The sequence below is a fragment of the Lonchura striata genome, chromosome 3, assembly GCF_050655825.1.
Source record: "Lonchura striata isolate lonStrDom1 chromosome 3, ASM5065582v1, whole genome shotgun sequence".
NCBI lineage: Eukaryota > Metazoa > Chordata > Aves > Passeriformes > Estrildidae > Lonchura > Lonchura striata.
In genome coordinates this window covers 57323031-57341233 of record NC_140705.1, presented here as the reverse complement: position 1 = coordinate 57341233, position 18203 = coordinate 57323031, and the positions used below count along the sequence as shown (strand labels likewise).

At 39.3% G+C, this 18203-nt stretch overlaps 1 protein-coding gene across 4 annotated transcripts in view; it reads right to left on the bottom strand.

Annotated features, from left to right (window-relative positions):
- The window catches only part of MTHFD1L (methylenetetrahydrofolate dehydrogenase (NADP+ dependent) 1 like), a 143935-nt gene that overhangs the window by 56117 nt on the left and 69615 nt on the right, over positions 1 to 18203 (bottom strand). For all 4 annotated transcript variants that reach the window (XM_021540609.4, XM_085576594.1, XM_085576596.1 and 1 more), the window contains 4 exons: positions 8362 to 8501; positions 6631 to 6672; positions 5490 to 5590; positions 4877 to 5054 (listed from right to left, as the gene is read on the bottom strand). In XM_021540609.4, coding sequence (XP_021396284.4) covers positions 4877 to 5054; positions 5490 to 5590; positions 6631 to 6672; positions 8362 to 8501 — 461 coding nt within the window. The remainder of the gene's footprint in view (positions 1 to 4876; positions 5055 to 5489; positions 5591 to 6630; positions 6673 to 8361; positions 8502 to 18203) is intronic.

The following is an 18203-nucleotide window of genomic DNA, read 5'->3' as shown; positions in this document are numbered from 1 at the left end:
AGGGGAGACAAGGATAGTGAAGGCAGGTCACTCAACAGGCATGCATTAGTGAGGAATATAGCTTCGCCCTTCTCCTGATCAAGAACAGGCGCTGAAGCCAGAGAAATTTGGAAATGGGATGTGTTTCCATCATCTCCTTTCCTCCCCCTAGTTATCTAAACTTACTTTTAATGGTTCAGTCAACTTTATTTTGAGTAATAGCTTTCTGCTGCAACTTAAAGACCCATACTTCAAGAAAACTGAACCCAGAAGGGAAGTCAACAGTGATAAGAGGATTGATATTTTGATATTTTCCATATGTAGCAAGAATATATATTAAAATAAACCACCACAGATGATTTCACAAAGAGTTCAGGAGGCCTTTTAAACAAACCCATCCTTCAAACACTGAAGAGAAACACTCTGCAAGAAACCAACTCAACAGTAACTCAATAGAGGTTATTGTGCAGAGGGGGCAAAAATCCACACTAAAACCACACAATACCATCGTATTTACTTCAATTACTGCCAAAAATATTTTAAGCTATGTTATAAACTCTGAAGTCCATGATACAAAAACTCATCCTTGCTACTGAACCACCCCTCCAACCTGAGCAATTCCTAATGCTGCAAGCATTTCAGGGTACTCCAGTTGTTTCTGTCCGTTTCTTACATTTTTACAGTGTCAATGGTGCAGTATTTACTTGTCATAGGTCATGTCTTGTATTTGATCCATGAAGTGACTGCCGCAATCCCAAAACTATATATGAGATATTCTGCTCTCATTCGAAGCTCCCCAAAATATTTGTTAATCTCATACCAAACGTCAAACAAACCGTTGCTATAATCAAGACTAAAAAAGGTCAAACTAGAACTAGTAGCCACTAGGATAAAAAAAAAATATTGCCTGCTTAGAGAAAGAAATAAAGAGAACCCAAAAAGCCATCTAAAAGTGGGACTATAGAAGAGTGTGTCATGGAATGACACACAAGGAAGTTTAAAGAGACCAAATTAGATGCTTCAAGGAATAAAATTAGCACAGTCTTCTAATTAGACTGGCTTGCCATGATACTGAACAGGAGCAGAGCCTGAATCCTGAACTGATAGAACTATGTTGTGTCCAATGTCTAAAATGGCTCACTTGGCACATGCTCAGGTTTCACTGGACAAGATGGCATAAATAAATGAAGATACTTCAGAAAAATCCAGCTGATTCTCAACTTTTAACCAGCATTTGACAGACCTAGAAAATACTTTCTTCTAGTGTTCTTCTCACACTATACACATTTGTAAACATCCTTCAAGGAAGCTTTTGTTTTCAAAGACATATTTGGAAATTACATAAAGCACTACAGGGATGAATGAATTTGGAAAAAAAATGAAACAAAGACAGCCCACTTGACATGGGTTATCCTCTAAGTACATGTCATATTGCACACTAATAATATAGTTTACTGCAAAGTTTGTTCTAACTAGAAAAAGGATATGAAACAGTTTTACATATAAGGCTTTGAAGATTTTTTTTTTAAATACCCTGGGTGTTGCTGTCAAACAAAAGATCAAAATATCAAATGAACCTGTTAACAGCTACAGCAGTCTGTGCTGTTGAAAATTTTTCTAATTATAGCCAGTTCTGTAAGCAAAATCTGATTAAGTTTTCCAACAGGAAAACAAGGTGCATAGACATCACAGGATTAAATGGAGACATGGAGTAAAGGGAACAGTAGAGCAATCTCATGAAGACAGAAAAGTATATGAATTAAGTGGTAGTGGTTTTAAGCAGAGTATTTCCCCTTTTTGGCCCTCCAAAAGGGAAAGAAAACAGAAAAACAACCCCAACCACAATAAATCCTATGAAATTTGAGGCAACCAGGACTTAATATTATTCAAATAACTGGACAAGTCTGACAATCAGATAAGGGATGGAACTATGTCCTTTCAGTTACACCCCCTTTAGGCACAATGAAAGGGGAAATAATCTGCTTGAATTCCATTTTACTTCTTCTTATCTTCCTTAAATGTCTTAATTTTACCCCTTTAAACAGCAGAAAACACATCTCAAAATTGCTACAACAACCCCCCCCCCCCAAAAAAAAAAATAAGGGCAGGCTTATTTGGGAGAGGTGGCTTTCCTTCATTTGTCTGTGAGCCTACTAACCAATTGACCTACATACTGTAAAAGTGGCAGCATTGCTGTTTCATTCTCCTACTTCCAGCTGCTTCAGTCTCCATCCTTTGCACAGGAAGGATGAAACAGAAGCCTGAACTTTACACTTCACTGTTTTTGTTGGCCTGAATGTACTTTTTTACGGTATTTTAAAATCTTTATGTGTTTTTATAAAATCCCTTCAATGTATTTTTGAGGATTACAATACTTGTGTGAAGTTATGGGGTACTAAGTTGATGTAAAGATGTGATTCATTCCCTTTGTGCTCAAGATCCTGCTGCTTATGCAACACAGCACAAAACGACGTGTCTGGGAAAGACATTAAAGTGGAAATCAATCTGATTTTCTTTATAGGCAGAGTCTCCCCCTACCAATGCTTTTTACTCACTAGTACCACCAGATTGTAAGCTATACAGTGTATAGTAACACCAGAGCTTTAGTATGAGCCTTGTCAAAGGTTAATACAGTGCTATCCCTGTAACAGAAGTGTCCAGTGGGGAAAACTATTACATGTATTTCTCAAATAATTTTCCCCCCCTTTTATTACACAAGCCTCATAACATTATAGCCTCAGTTTTCAGAGCATCTCAGTAGAGACAAACTTAGAAAGGCCTTTACATTGTCCATTTTTCAGCTGTAAAATTGTTGCATGAGCAAAATGCCTTGAATACATGCTGCAGCACTAATATTCCCAACATGTTTCCATCTATTCTGTCAGGGCAGGGGTTAATACAGATATGGGTTGGCTGGATTACTGACATTTTGTAAAACAGCAGGGGAGGTGGAAAGAAAAAAATAAAATGGGTGCAAAAGATACAGGGTGCATATCAAGGAGAAGAGAGAATGAAAGATGACCGTAGGGCATATCTACCTCAGGCTGAACTTTTTTCTGGAGAAAAGAATCAAAACAGGAACTTCCAGCCATTTAAAAGAATGAAGCTGAGGTTCTGTTGTAAAAAAATAGCATTTGAACATTTTCTAAAGAAACTTAAGTAGCACGGGCACAGGATCTGAAACTTGACAAGGGCTTCCTTTGAGCCAGAGAAGTCTGTTTGGCTGTTCAGATTTAAACCCACTCACACTTGGATAGCCAGGAAGGCCCTGAGAAATCCCTTGTATAACCTTTTTGGCAGTATGTCCCTCCAAATGTTCTGCCAGCACAGTGGTACCCCAGCATCTCCAGTGCTCCCTGGGGTCCAAGCTCCTCTTGACAGCTCACAATGCTGTGATGTTCCCTTGCAGACAACTGCAATAACAGTCTGCAAGGCATGGAAAAAGAGTCACTAACTCTGGCAGACACAGGACTGAAACTTGGACCACACTGTCCTTTTTTAGGTTATCTGAGGGCTAAGCAAATTAGCCCCAAAGCCCCAGCAAGGATCAGAGGAACAATGATAGGTGGAGGAACCCTCTGTAATGTAATCACTGGACAAAAGTAATCAGTGAAAATTAGAGCACCCTGAGCCTGTTTCCTATGACAACCCAAGGAGAAGATGAGATCATTGTCCTTGGTGTGAAAGGCACCAAGGTGGGTCAATAGGGAAACTCTTTGATCAAAAAACTTTGCAAATGAAAGGAAGTGATTTCATGCAGCAGCACAGGACTCTATGGGATGTATGAAAAAGCAAATTTTGGGACCATGTGAGCCTTATGATGGGATTTTCAAAGAGGATAGTCAGAATGTGTAAAGATTGTTTAGTGGAAGGAGCAAAGATGGGAAAAGGAGCAATCAAGGTGGATTGAAAAGGAACAAGTGTGGGAAGAAAATGAGAGAATAGGGGAAGAATAGGGGCAGCTGTGTGTAAAGGTGTCTGACCAGCAGTCTGACTAACTGAGCTATGTGCTTGAGGACCTCTCTATTCTTATTAAATCTGGTCTCTGACTGCCTTTTGTGTGGGTGTGCTGTCTGCTCTGTACATATGAGGACAGAGAGTGCGAGGAAAAGGCTGTGCCCATCAGCTGTAGTGAGCTGCAAACTCACTCAGGGGCTTGTGGACTCTGGTGGCATCAGCTGGAGCAGGACAGAGGCCCTGGGGGCTGCTCCTGAATAGACTGAGGACCTGAGGCCAGCAGCAGTAGCAGTGACCCATGTATTGTGTGTACCATATTGTACTGGCAGACTCCTCTGATCATCAGGAGAGAAGGAAAAGCACTGGATCAGCTGCACTCTGTGTTCAGCTGAGCTGGCTGTGTAGGAGGGTGCAGGTAAGGGCACTGCTTCCCCTCTGTATTGACCTGGCTGGGCTGGGCAGATGCATGGGATGAGCATGGATATGCTACTTGTCACATTCCTTCTCATACACACAGTGAATGCTTCAGGAAGCCACAACTTGGTGCAATACCTGTGACTGTGAGACAGCAACTACATCTCCTTTTATCTAACTGACAGAATGAATACTGTGACTGTGAGATCTTTGAAGAAGTCTCTCAAAATAATCGGTGAGTGTTCTATCTGCACACATACTTTTATGTTAAACATGAAAGAATCAGATGTATCATTCAATGCACTAAGTAATGATCATTACCAGTGAGTATCCTACTCCCTGATTAGACAAGCCACAGATTGCTTGTTATCTCCAGCTTTTACAATTTTAAACCAAGACAAGTTCTTTTCCAAGTATTTTAGATAACTTTGTTACAATATTCTCAATATTCTTCTCGTTTTAAATCCAACTTGTATGCAAAATGCATTCATTAAAAAAAAAAAAAAAAAAAGAAAAGAAATCTTACCTCCAAGCTGTAGAGATATTTGAAACTGTTTTTTTGATTGGCTGCCTTTTCCACAGCTTGAGCTAATTTTATTGCTCCTTTACCACCAACCGACCAGTGATTGCAGGGTACAGCATCAAATGCTCCAGACTCCTTTGCAATCTTACACACCAGATCAACCTCAGCTGGAGAGTCAGTTCTGCCAACCAAACAGTCCTGTCTCATTATTTTGTTTAATTAGTTCTCTGTTACAACCTTACAAACTTAGCCTTATTTTACCATCAGCAGTGGTAACGCAAGTATATATAGAAATTGTGCCAAATACACAATGCATTTAAATGCAGCATATATATTTTCATGTTTCAAGAAAATTTTGTAATTGTTATAGCTAATTAACATAGTATTATCAGTATCGTAATAGTATACTATTGTATCAGTATAATAGTATATTGTAATAGTGTATATTTTTTGTTGGTTTTAGAACCTTAAGAACAAGCTAAGAACTTAAATATCTTTATATTCATGATGAAAAAAGGAAACTCTTAAATAGCTTCTTTGTTCATGCCAAATTGAATAATTTAAATACCAAGAAAAGTGAGGAATTTGAACAAGAGTAATGAAAGAACAGACTTACTTGAAGACGTTTAGAGCAACCACAACAGGAACTCCAAAGAGCTGAGTAATTTGAATCTGCTTCTGTAGATTACAGCAGCCATCAGCTACCAGCTGGAGGTTCTGTGCAATTAAATAAGAAATAATGAAAATGGTAAAATACATAGTCTTCTCCAGCCAAAGAATTTTCCATGAATTTAAGTGAACATAAACAGTGCTGATCATGACAGTTGCAGGAAAGTGAAATTCTTCCAGATGAAAGTATTCTGGCACTTATTAATTCTCATTCCAATTAATAAGTATCAGACACCATTAAGTAACTTAGCAGTGTCCAAAATTTGTACATGAACCCATTGCTCTCTTCTGAGACACAGGAAGATGGTGCAGCTGATGACTGGTTGCTTGTCATGATTGTGAAAGGGATGTTAGTGTGCTGTTTGCAAAGTTTATTAACAGACTGCAGCAGTGGGGTGGGGTTTGACATACAGATGTGTTAGATGCAGAGTTCATATATACACATACATAGACTATTCCAAGCACATTACTGGATTTCCTTATTCACTCTTTCATCTCACACTTTGTAGGCCCTGTCTTAGCTGTAACAAAGCAGATATCCTTAGCTTCATACAAGCAGAAGACAAAAACTTGTCTGAAGTGACAAAGAAAACAAGCCAATAGAATTCACTCTTTTTTGAAGAGTGACATTCCACCCCAAATGTGAAGCATAAACATATTAAACTTGTTTTTTAATGAAGAGGTTGTGCTATCTTTAATTTCAGGGACTGTCCTTGACTCCTACACCACACTGCTCTTTATAAATGCCTGTACATTGATCAGTCTGAAAAACTTAGTGGCCCTGGAAAAACTATTAAAAAAAGGTTATTTTTCAGCTATTTCAGCTTGTTATTACAATCCACCATGCAGTCACACACATACACCTAAGAGGGGTAACACAAAGGGGCTGAAGGAGGATGAGATGGTTTTAGTTGTTGGCAGTGCCTGTTAAAGATGTTCACTAAATGTCAGCTTTAGAGCATGCTACTGTCAAACCTGAGGCTGCACACTGTCTAGGCCAGAGCAAGAAGTTCTGATTCTCTGTACACCATATTATTTTGTTCCTTTAAACAAAACCGTCTTTAAAGTTTTTTAACAGTTCCTCTTACCTCTTCTGTGTATTCTTTCTTCAAGGGTGCACCAGCAGTTACCTGGAATCAGGCAATAATAAACAAGCAAAGTCATCACAAATTGATACTTGTCATAACCCTAAAGGGCCTGAAGTGCAATTTTGCTTGCTTTCTGTACTGTCACTTAACCCATATCAGTGCACCCAGCATCACAGCCTGACTGCAGCTTGTTTTTTACTCCAAGTTGCACCAGCACACAAACAATAGTAACGCCTCCTATTGTATTTGGGTAGCAAGACACACGTAGTGTCTCAGCAATTAGCTGCAAAAGACTACTAGGGGAGGCAGCTGGATCACATTCTACATGTTGTTACAGCACACCAGCAGAGCAAAGACAACAGGCAGCAATTTCCAACAGCTGAAGAAATGACAGCAACATAGAAGAACATCATCTTTGATTCTTTAATTACTGCCCATGGCAAGGAACTGCATGCAAGTAATTAGTTGGAAAGCACAAGGCATACATGCAAAATGCATCGCGGGGATGATCACTGAGTGATGTACTGAGTCTCCAAGGAGCACATAACGTCAATCCCAGGCACCAGATTCACTCAATTTTATCTCTAGCATTAGTCCTTTTTGTAGTTAACCTCCCAGTAAAAGTATCTGGTACTCTACATGCCTCAGTGATGTAAATAAATGAAACGTTTAAACTTCTAAGGACACAAGTGAGACAGAAATAGAGTTATTAAGATATATTTAAGTCCTATTTTTGCTAGATTGAGTGATAACACATGTGAAAACATACTTATCTTGATAGGGATGGAGAAGTATAATTAAAAATAAAGAAAACATGAATCAGAAGTGTACTAAAATGATAGAAAATTATATCATTATATTAACCTGAAAGACTGAAAAAGGGTAGCTCAGCTTTAACTCTTAGAGAAGATTAGCTGCAAGGGAAACCATGCCTTCTAAAATTTTGTGCCTGTAGAAACAGCTCTGGTATTTTCCCCCAGTGCGACCATTTCCCTGGCAGCATCACTCTCCAGCATGCTGCTGGGCAGATGAAAGTGTTCCTAGGAGTTAAGTGTCTGTCTGCTTGGCTAGCACAGTCTGATCTGATTGCACATTCAGGGAGCATTTCTACAATCAGTAATCTGTAAAATCTCTTTGTGGCTTAGACAGCAAAAAATGAAACACCGGTGACTCTTGGTACACCAGGAAAACACTTGCAAAATTTCATCAGTTACTTTAGCATCCCCGAGGGAATTAATCTGAGCAAAATAAAAGGACATAATGGGTACCCATTACTGGAGTGAAAGAAATGTCAAAACCTTCACTAACAATGTTCTCTACTTCCACTCACATGCTGCAACTTGAACTCTTCTCATTCCTCCTCGGCTGTCAAATTTCCCAGCCTGTGACGACTTCAGTGCACTTACAAATGCTATTTCAAAAGGCAGGGAAAAGAATATCTATCTCTTACAGCCTTTTATTTATTTATTTTTTTTTTAATGCAACAACCTTCCCTTCCTTTGCATGATATAGTGCTTCTTCAGAGCTCTTTTGCCCCTCATCTTCCATTTGTGGCTTAATTTTAGAGATAGCATTAACTTTAGTGATAACATCTATACCATGAGGTATCTCAGAAGGGTTATCTAATTACTGCCCCACAGACTACACCAAATATTTCTTAAATCAAGGTATTTTACTTATTTCAAATATTAGCAACAATTTGATTTTTCCAAGAAAGGTGCAAAAACTTACATTTGGCCCACCTCCATGCATCTTCAAAGCCCTCACTGTAGCAACAAGTACAACCACACTGGGAACCAAGCCAGAGGCTCTGCATTTGATGTTGAAGAATTTCTCCATCCCAATGTCAGCACCAAAGCCAGCTTCAGTTACTGTTAAACATTAAAAAAACAAAACAAAACCACACATTAAACATGCTTTTGGTTAAACACTGGAGGATATTTCTACTTCAGAATATAGTGTACTTAAACACACACCAGTACTCAGTTTTGAATGAACTTTTAAATAGAGGTCTATTTACATTACTGAGTCTGATTAAAAACCTATTCCCAGCTCAGAAATAAATCCTCTTATTCTTATATGTACAATATGCCATCAAAGGTAGTTACAGGGGGGAAAACCAAGCAATCTAAATGAGTTTGAACCAAAGTCTTTAGAAAGTACCTAGTCCTCTAAAACCACTGTTTCTGTGCAATTATGTGTAAAATTATTGCAGATTTTCAGATATAAGACTTTCCTATATCATTCCTCCTCCTTTGTTTTCACTAAATATGTGCTTTCATCACAATTAATGCATCTAAATTCTCTAGGTTTGCAGAACTTCCGGTGAGCCGTTGTTTTTTGTGCAAAGGATGTTTAGTTATAAACACAAACCAGCAGTAACAGCCATAATTCAGCATTGAATATGCTGTTAAATAACTAATTTAATAACAGGATTTTGCACCAAAGAAGTCAGACATGAATGTAACATGACACAAGAGAAAAATCTGTGCAGAATTAGGATATACCTGGCAAAGTATGTTTAGTGGAACTACAAATAAAGAGAAGGTAATCTGTATTAAATGATACCAGCCTCTTCAGAGCAAATTTTTTTTGATTGATTCTTTTAAAATTCAAGTAATTTCTTTCTATGAGGCACAGACAAGCACACAGAAAATAATAATTAAAAAAAGGATTAAATCTCCTATTGGTTGAGAATTTACTGATGCAATGATTACCCACTAGAACACATTAAAGAGGTGGGCTCAATGCAGAGCTCTCAAAGATGCAAAGGGACTTTCAGGCAGACAAGTCAGGGCAAGAAAACAGCTTGCTCCAGAGCTTCTGGACCTGACTCCAAGCAGGGCTGGTAATGTGTTCTCATAGCCCAAACGAACTTGTAAAAACTCGTAAATTCCCTTCTCTTTCCCTCTTGCCAGCAGTTTTGTCTCTCATACTTAGGAGGGGAAGGGACCACAAAGGGCTGATTGAATATTTCAGGATTGGCAGCTTTCAGCGGGGTCAAGGAGGAGGACATACAGATGTGCTCTGTTGCTGGGGCAGAAAGCATCTCACTGTTGGCAGCCGCTGCACTTTAGGAAGTCCCAGCCTTTGAGCATTTGTCCTAACCCCACTGGTTCTTTTCCACCTCTTCTTCATTTTGCACAGGCTGAAACAATTGCCTGGATCTGCTCTGAGGGAGGAAATGGCTGCTGGGGCTGGGAGAGGAAGCCAGTAGTAGCAAACAAGGGGGTGGGCCTGCTGGGGGGAGCAGGGATCTCTTGAAATAGTAACATGGCAAGTGTCATGATTAACGTTCTCCTCAATCATTATAATAACTATATCATCTATTTCTAAATAGCCCTGAGAAAAACAGACACACCAAACATGGGAAAAAAATATATATGTTTACACAAATGCAGTAATTCATAGGAGCAAAGCTAATGCCAGGATAAGTTACATTAAAAGCAGAGTCAGGGATCACATTTCTGTTTTCCAATAACCCTCATTCTTCTTCTCCAGTCTCTTATGTGGCATAGGGTGATTAATGGGAACCCTGAATTAGGACTATATAGCCACGATCAATCTTTAATATAAACAACAGATAAACTACCAAGTGCTTGAGAGGGTGGGAAAATAATTTGTCTCTTACAGAGATCGCCAGCACATATACATAGCAGTCTCCTAACATTTCCAAACAAAGTTTCCAGGGAGTTAATCCATTTCATGCCAAGCCTTTTCAGGGATCAGTTTCCCTCTGAGAAAGGGGGGACTGCAAGTCTGCCTTTCAGTGGGAGAAAAGCAGAGATGTCAGCCTTCCACAGCAACTGCTTGCACAGCCAGCCTTCGGGCAGTCCAGGCAGCCAGGGCTGTGCATATTCCTCTATTCCTTGCAATCTTCCCTTTGACAAGGAGGGAAAAATTCACATTTGCCTAAACCCAAATAGTGTGTTAGAGTTCACTGGAGTGAGTGCCACAACATAAGAGACTGGGATTTTTTCATTGGAAGTGGAGGAAAGGGAGACAAACGTCAGTGCTTTCTCCAGTGTGCGGAAGGAAACAGGATGTAGTAGAAAAGCTGCCTGGATGAAAGTTGCAACTCCATTTTATTTCCTCCAAGGAATATTAAGAAGATAGAATAACATGCCAAGCTATTATATTTTAAAATCTTTGTGCTGAAACACTTAATACAATTACTTTCAGATTGTTTCCTGCTTTCAAATGAAAGCGTCAATGAAAAACACAGACAACGAATGGGAAGTTTCAAACTACTCTACATTTAATGATCATGAGATAAACCAGCTAATCACTTTAAATGTAACAACTGAAATTGAAAGTAGTACACGGCAGGCTAATCACTTTACATGTAACAACAGAAAATTAAAGTACTACACACGTCCATTTATTTTGATAATAATTTCTCATACACAGTTTGTCAATAGAAGAGAATTACAGGTCAACTCACATAAAATTTGGGCAACAACTACTTTAGTAGTTGTGGTCTGCTGTACTTCAGCTGAAGAAAAGTTTATGACACAGGCACTACTATCTGCCTGTATATTTTGGCCCAGCTTCAGCTCCCCTGCCCTGTTTATCCTGTGTATCCCAAGCGACCATTTCCCAGCTCCATGAACCATGGCTACCTGGGCTGCTGCCCTGAAAGCAGGTAGGGGGTTTGTAATAGGTACCAGCATGGTGTTAATTGCTTGCTTTGATTTCCAGGCCACAAACACAGTTCCAATGCAATTTTAATGAAAGTAAAGAGGTAAATGATTTGCCTTCAGCAAGCTCACAGAAAACACACAGGTATTTGCACTTCCAGGCTGAGAACACAACTCCATGGCAAACATACACTAGATCAGTGTTATTACAGTCCCAGGCCTTGTTTTGCCTTCTGAATCCCCTCCTTGCACTGACAAGACTCAGTGATGAGTTGGACAAGTGCTAAAATATTATCTTCTGTATGCAATTTTCAGCCAGTAAAGCTTGTTCTGTGTGGTTATATAAAGTACAAAACCGAAAGTGCAAATGTGTTGTTTGATTTTGTACTTCAGTTTTAGAGCCTAAGCATCATAAAGAACATTGGAATGAGGAATAAAATTAAACTTTTCATGTATCAACAGTCCACTACCATTGCATTACTGTTAAGAGTGGGCTATAGGTCAAACCTAGCAATTAATTTACATATATATCAGAAATAAACTGCATCAAAATGGTCAAATAAGGTCAAATAACTTGTTGTCATAAAATAACCACATGAGTGTGACCAAAAGCAGCTCATTCTAACACATCTGGGTAACTGGGTCTTGTGTCAAAAAGCCAGTAGGAAAAACACAACACACAATTGCTACAGGTCTTTCTAGAGATCATTTATGTGACATTTATTTCACCCACTCCTGCTACCAAAATCATCAATAAACCATAGTTTTCTTTTAGAGCAAGAACCCTAACTATCAAAATTAGGTAAGGGGAAAATGAGGAAGGAGAAACCGACAGGGGTGAAATTAGGCAATAGAGAGAAGTCTGCCAGGTGGTGCAAAGTCAGAACAAACTCTCTTCACTGGAGCCTTTAATTCTACTTCAAGGTTAAGGCAAATGAACAAATCACTCTCATGGTTTTGTTTCTTGTTTATAATTATCATAACCTCCTTCATGTAATTACTGCCTTATCAAGGACATCTGGGAATCACCTACATGTGACAATAGCTTAAATAGACAGTGTCCTGTGTTAAGCATCTTATCAGATTTCACCATCATTCTTAATACAAAATCTAATTTTTCTCCATCTAAAAATACATCTATCTTGCTAAAGCTGCATAAAGTGGTTCCACATTACTCTTACATTGATATAGTGCTTAAAAGCCGTACAGAAAGTGATGTTTAGAATATTTTTCAAAAAGCTATTTCACCCACAATTGAACTTGATGTGTACTGAGGGTAATTTCTAATGAAAGTATCTTTTCCCTAGTCAGCCCTTTGTATCAACAAATCAATGTCAAAATAAAGCAGTTGTACTATAAAGGGCCAAGTCAGATGCACACACATGAGGCGAAACTTGAGGACGAATTGTGAGCCTGGATTCCTGAACAATGTAAAAGGAAATGGAAACTCTGATATGCAAGTTGCCATTTACTCCCCACATGTAAACATAACTGTTCTAGTGCAGCTGTCTGCTGGTAAACTCAGGAAAGGAAGAGCTCAAAGTTACAGAAGCACATGAACTGTGAACCTGGAACTGGAGATATGCTAGCTATAAAGTACTGATATGTTCTTTTTTAAGTGAAAAATACCAAGGTGCTCTATCGCCAAAATAAACCAGGACGATCAGTGATTTCTCTAACAGGATATCATATTTTTGTTAGTATAGCTAGGGATGAATAACCAGATGTTTCTCCATTCTGACTCTGGCAATTATTTGATGTGAACTTCCATTATTATGACTGATTTTGGAATGTAACAAATACTTTTTTCTCCCCCTCCCCATCCCCCCAAAAGAGGGAGTTTTCCTGTTCATTTTTCTTTCCACGCATTCTCAGATGTCATGGAACACAGGAACTCACTGCTACCACTGCTGAACAAAAAGTCCAGCAGAAAACTACACATGAATATGTTAAGCCTGAACATTTCCCATGCCATGAAGAAAATACTTTGCACTGGTTGTCAAAATTTTATGTAGTTGTTGTGAAGTCTAGAAAAAATGTAATGGGAAAAGTATTTGCCCAAGTTTAACAGACCATAAGCTAATTGGATGTAATCTATACTTTCCATCTTTTGCTAAAGAAAGAGGCCAGGATGGTATTTGCCCTGCTGACTTCAGGGCACTAAAGGTTTCTGATGGTTGACACCCAATCCATGTTTTTTACTGAACCAGCAGATGTGGCAATCCATTCTGCCTTCCTTCAAAGGAGACTTATCTCCTTTGGCTGAGTCTCAGGCCTTGGTTAACAGTCACTGCTTGCAGGCAGCAAGGGCTGCATAGGAAACTTGGCTCCCAGGAATACACTTAATTTAAGTGCTGGTTCCCTTGGGACTCCATAACAAGCTATTTCAATCTTTTCCTCAGAAACATTTATTTTTCCATAAGAGACTAATTTTACCATCGAAATGCAGAGTAGATTTAAATGAGAAACTAAAGGTTACCTCATAACCTCTCACAGTTACTCATTTTTAATATAAATTGCTGTTAACTTTCCAAGAGCATCCCATACATTAAACAAAAGAATATGCACAATGACTCATACAGATCATTCCCAGACCATAGTCAAAAAAGAAGCACAGAATGTTCATTTATTTACTCCAAGCCAGACAGGTGAAGAAACTCTTTAAATTGCAATCCTCTGACAATTAAGGATACAATTCCTTTTTGTGGGTGTTAAAGGCCTGTTTATGTATGCATGTTGCAGACGCTGGATTTTAAATTCAGTGTGGGACTCAAACTGAAAACTCCAGGAGCTGGCAGGAGTAGCACTGTGTGACAGAAAACATGCTCTGCACATCTCCGCAGCTCTGTTTGCTTCCCCATCTTGAAAATATACGGAAGTGCAACTGCAATGATTCCTGCCTCCAAACCACCAATTTAGGGCATGGTTTTACACCGTGGCTGAACCAAATGAGCACTCTGACTTGCTGAAAGGGTAATTCTTGTTCATTATTAAGTCTTCTACCTTTCTCTCCTGCTCTGTCCCTGCTGCCCAGACTTTTTCGGCATCCATTTAATTGGAAGGTAAACTTTTGCAATTTGCTAAACAGAAATCAAAAACATACAAAAACACAGTGCAAAAAAATTGCCAGCTTTTCCATTGGCCTATATTTGAATTTGTTGAAGTAAGACCAGACAAGTATCTGAACGTGTTCAAACAAGCAGCAGAAGCAAGGGAAGGAAGGAAGATACATTTCAGCAGTGGAAAACTTAATTCTTCCCTAGCCATCCTGTCAAACCATATTCCAATACTTTGAATGTAAAATTTGACATTTTCTTGCAGCTCACTATAGTAATGAGCTCATTATTTACATTTATTACTAGAGATTAAAAACAAAAGATGTCTTACAAGTCACAAATTATTCATTCTAATAGAAACTAAGTGGATTTATGGGCTATATGTTTCTTTGAATGGCTCTGCTCAGCCTGCTGGGTTTTACAGTCACTCTCTCTTTTAATTTCTGTGTCCTATACTCATGTAAAATCTGTGACTCTTAGGCCAGGTGTTGGGCCCTGATATGAACTGCAATGCATAGCTGAATATACTAACCAAACATACACAGTCCCTGCTTTTGTAGCCTCCTTTTGTTACAACATTAACCTGAAAAATTCAAACAAAAGAACTGTGAATTTCAGGTTGCCTCCTCTCACCATTCATAGCACATTTTTTTTGAGGCAACAGAGTAACTTTTGCTCATAAGACAGATGACCACATTTGTAGCACAATTAATGGCACAGAAATAAGGCAATTACATTACATACTTTAAAGATCACCATGGTCTTTGGCAAAAGAATTATTAGTCTTCTGGTAATTACAAAATTAAAACCTCACCACCTCTTTATTTGGAGTTGCATGGAAGGAATAATTAACAGCAGCACTGATGGCTCTTCATTTAAGGCCATTCTTTTACAATTCTGCAAGGAGTACATTAACTTATGGTACCCACAGTATTTCCCTAAGGGCTTAAAATAAATTTCACCACACTTAAACCATGTTACTCAATGCATATCTCACTACCAGACTTTCATTTACTTCTACTTTTAAAAGATCCAGTTGGCTGAAGCTCCTGCCACGAATATACCTTTCATCAGAGTGAAACTGCTTTCTGTTGAGCTCTCAAGTTTTGGGTCCTTCTACACTCCCCTTAAAAAAGCCACTTTAAACGGACTTTGAGCATGCTTTGAGAATTCATGTTACAAGCATCTGGAAAACACTAACTTCAAGGGGCAGGCAGAGAGCCTGAAAATTTCTTCCCTGGAAAAGTTCTAAGCATTTCATCAAATGGTCATGAAGCAAAACATGCTTTAGCACCAATACTGTACTGTTCTGTGAAAAAGGAAAGAAGGGGTACAAAGAACCCTCTTCTTGAGACAAACCACCACTTCAGCATATGCCCTGGAAGAAGACCTATTTTCTGGGCAGCAGAAACACAATCGGGCAATGGGTGATGCTACAGGTAGCAATGAGGAACACAGAATTTTTGGAGCCAGACAAGCTACCACCAGAACCTATCACAACTCCATTTAAGCACAAAATCCATTTAAGCAGCACCTCCCAGCACACGCTGGGCTGTGGGTGCCCTCGCTTGCCTTCAGACATTGGGCATGGCTGGGAGAGGGGGGAGCCAGGAAATCTCCCTGCCAGCGCCCGCGCTGCTCCTCGCTCTCCTCACAGACAAAGGCATTTGTGCATGGACAGCAGAGCGGTGGCGGCCGCAACAAAGGGCCGCCGAACCACGATGATCAATGCTCCTGTCACTTGCGCGACCCCCGAGGCACGCCCGGCACGGAGCCATCCATCAGCGCACGCAGCTACTCGCCCCGGCAGAACTCCCCCACTCTTCACCGAGGCACACGCTTGGAGACGCACTCTCCACTCTGCCCTTCTGTAATCCGGGCAGCACTTGCATATTGTGATAATGATTTTGCCCATGACTTAGGCACTGTCTTTTCTGTGTACTCATGTAGTGCATCCCTCTCCTGGAAGGACAAACAGGTTCTGGATTTATGTCATCCCACTTATGTCTTTGCTAGGAGACAGAATGCCTTCCTTGCATGAGTGGCCCGGGAGAGGACACCAACAACATTATTGGCAGCACAGCTACATATTTTAGAAATTAATGGGAAAGAGCATCTCCTGTTATGTATCCCTAGGAAGAAGAGTATTATCCCCCTTCATGAGCAGTTTGTCTTGATGTAAAAATGCCCCTGTGAAACATCTGATGCAAAGTCTCTAAATTACACTGCAAGACTGCCCCAAGAGCTTTATTGGAGAATTCTGTGAGAGTGGAAATTATTCTACAAAGAGTGCAATTTGTGTGTATTAAGCACATACGAAATTTAAGATATCAATAAACAAAAAGACGCTCCACAGAGACAGAGAACACCAGGTACTGTTAGTAGTATTTTAGGAGACAGGAAATAATTCATAGTAGTGAGAACGTGCAGCATAAGCCACAGAAGAGCAGAGGAGGGTAAAAGAAGCAGGCAAGTAAAGCCCACTGTGCTGCACAGACTTCATGCAATAGCCACATACATAGAGAAATGCAGCAGAAGCAACTTTGGAAACCATGAAAACTTTTCATGCAATCTCTCCAATACCCTTTGCAGGTAGGTGTTAGTTTGGCTGCAATCACCTGCATTTAAAAAATAATATATACAAAATTGGTATTTGAACCTCTACTCAAAGTGTAAGATTGATGATCTGCAACAAACTTATTTATATGTATTTGCTGTTTTCCCTATAATTTTTGGATAAGGAAAAAAAAAAAAACCTCAGCTGGTTAAAATTGCTCTGGAAAATAATTGTGTCTGTTAAATGAAATTATGTCATGTGTAATTTATCTTACAGAAAGAATTACAAACTGCGAAGGGAGAAGGTACTAAGGTCACACACCAACAAATCCCATCTTCCTACATGGAATGTAGGAATTAAAAATGTAGTTAAAACCAAAATCAAACCAAACCATAATTCTGCTGGTTTACATGACAAATCCTTGCATCTGCTCATAGCTAAATCAATTCTTTGATGTCTTTGTTGAATTTATCCACTTAACTACAATTCATGTTATCAGGGCAACAGAATTGCCATTGAAAACTGCCCATTACCATTTCTGAAATATTTCTACATTATTAGTTGTCCTTTCTTACTACAGATTATAAATTATTTTTTTTTAAATTCCTCTTCATAATTGCCCATCATCTTGTCATCTTAGCTACTCTATCATCCTTTAGCCCTCCCCCACATTTTTGTGCTTTCTTGCTCCTTGCACAGTGAAGAGCCCCAAAACGTACACTGAATTCCTAATCGGCTTCTGGACAGGCTGAACCTGCAACCCTTGATTTATGAAGCTGTTACTCAGTCTCTTGGGAGCTCTGTTTGAGATGCCATAGATGGAGGCAGCACAAAGATACCGTGTCCTCATGCATGCAAAGCATCTGCTTGTCCCTGAAGCTTCATTCCCACTCAGGGCTTGCAGCCAGTGCCAAGCTGAAAACATTTAGAAGCATGTGCCTTATTCCTGCAGGTAGCAAATTTGAAGAGCTTGAGCCTGTCAGGTTAAATAAAGCTGTCAGCATAGAAAGCCAACAATAAAGAGACCAAAAAATAGGCCCACCATGTAAAAGACAGGTAGGCCACCCAAAATTTAAAAAAAAGGCTGTAACCTACATTTTCTCTTATTGTAGTAACCTAACCTGCTTTCTCAATCAAATCAAATTAATTAAACAGCAGCTTTGTAAAATTTCAAAAATTAAATTACAAGGTCAGGGCATTAAACTGACCCCATTTTGGATATTAATATTTTCTTTTAATGTATTACTTTACAGAACCAGAGAGCAGCGTTTGAACACTTTCAAATATTGTCAGCAGCCAACCTTCAAAAGCACTTTGGCT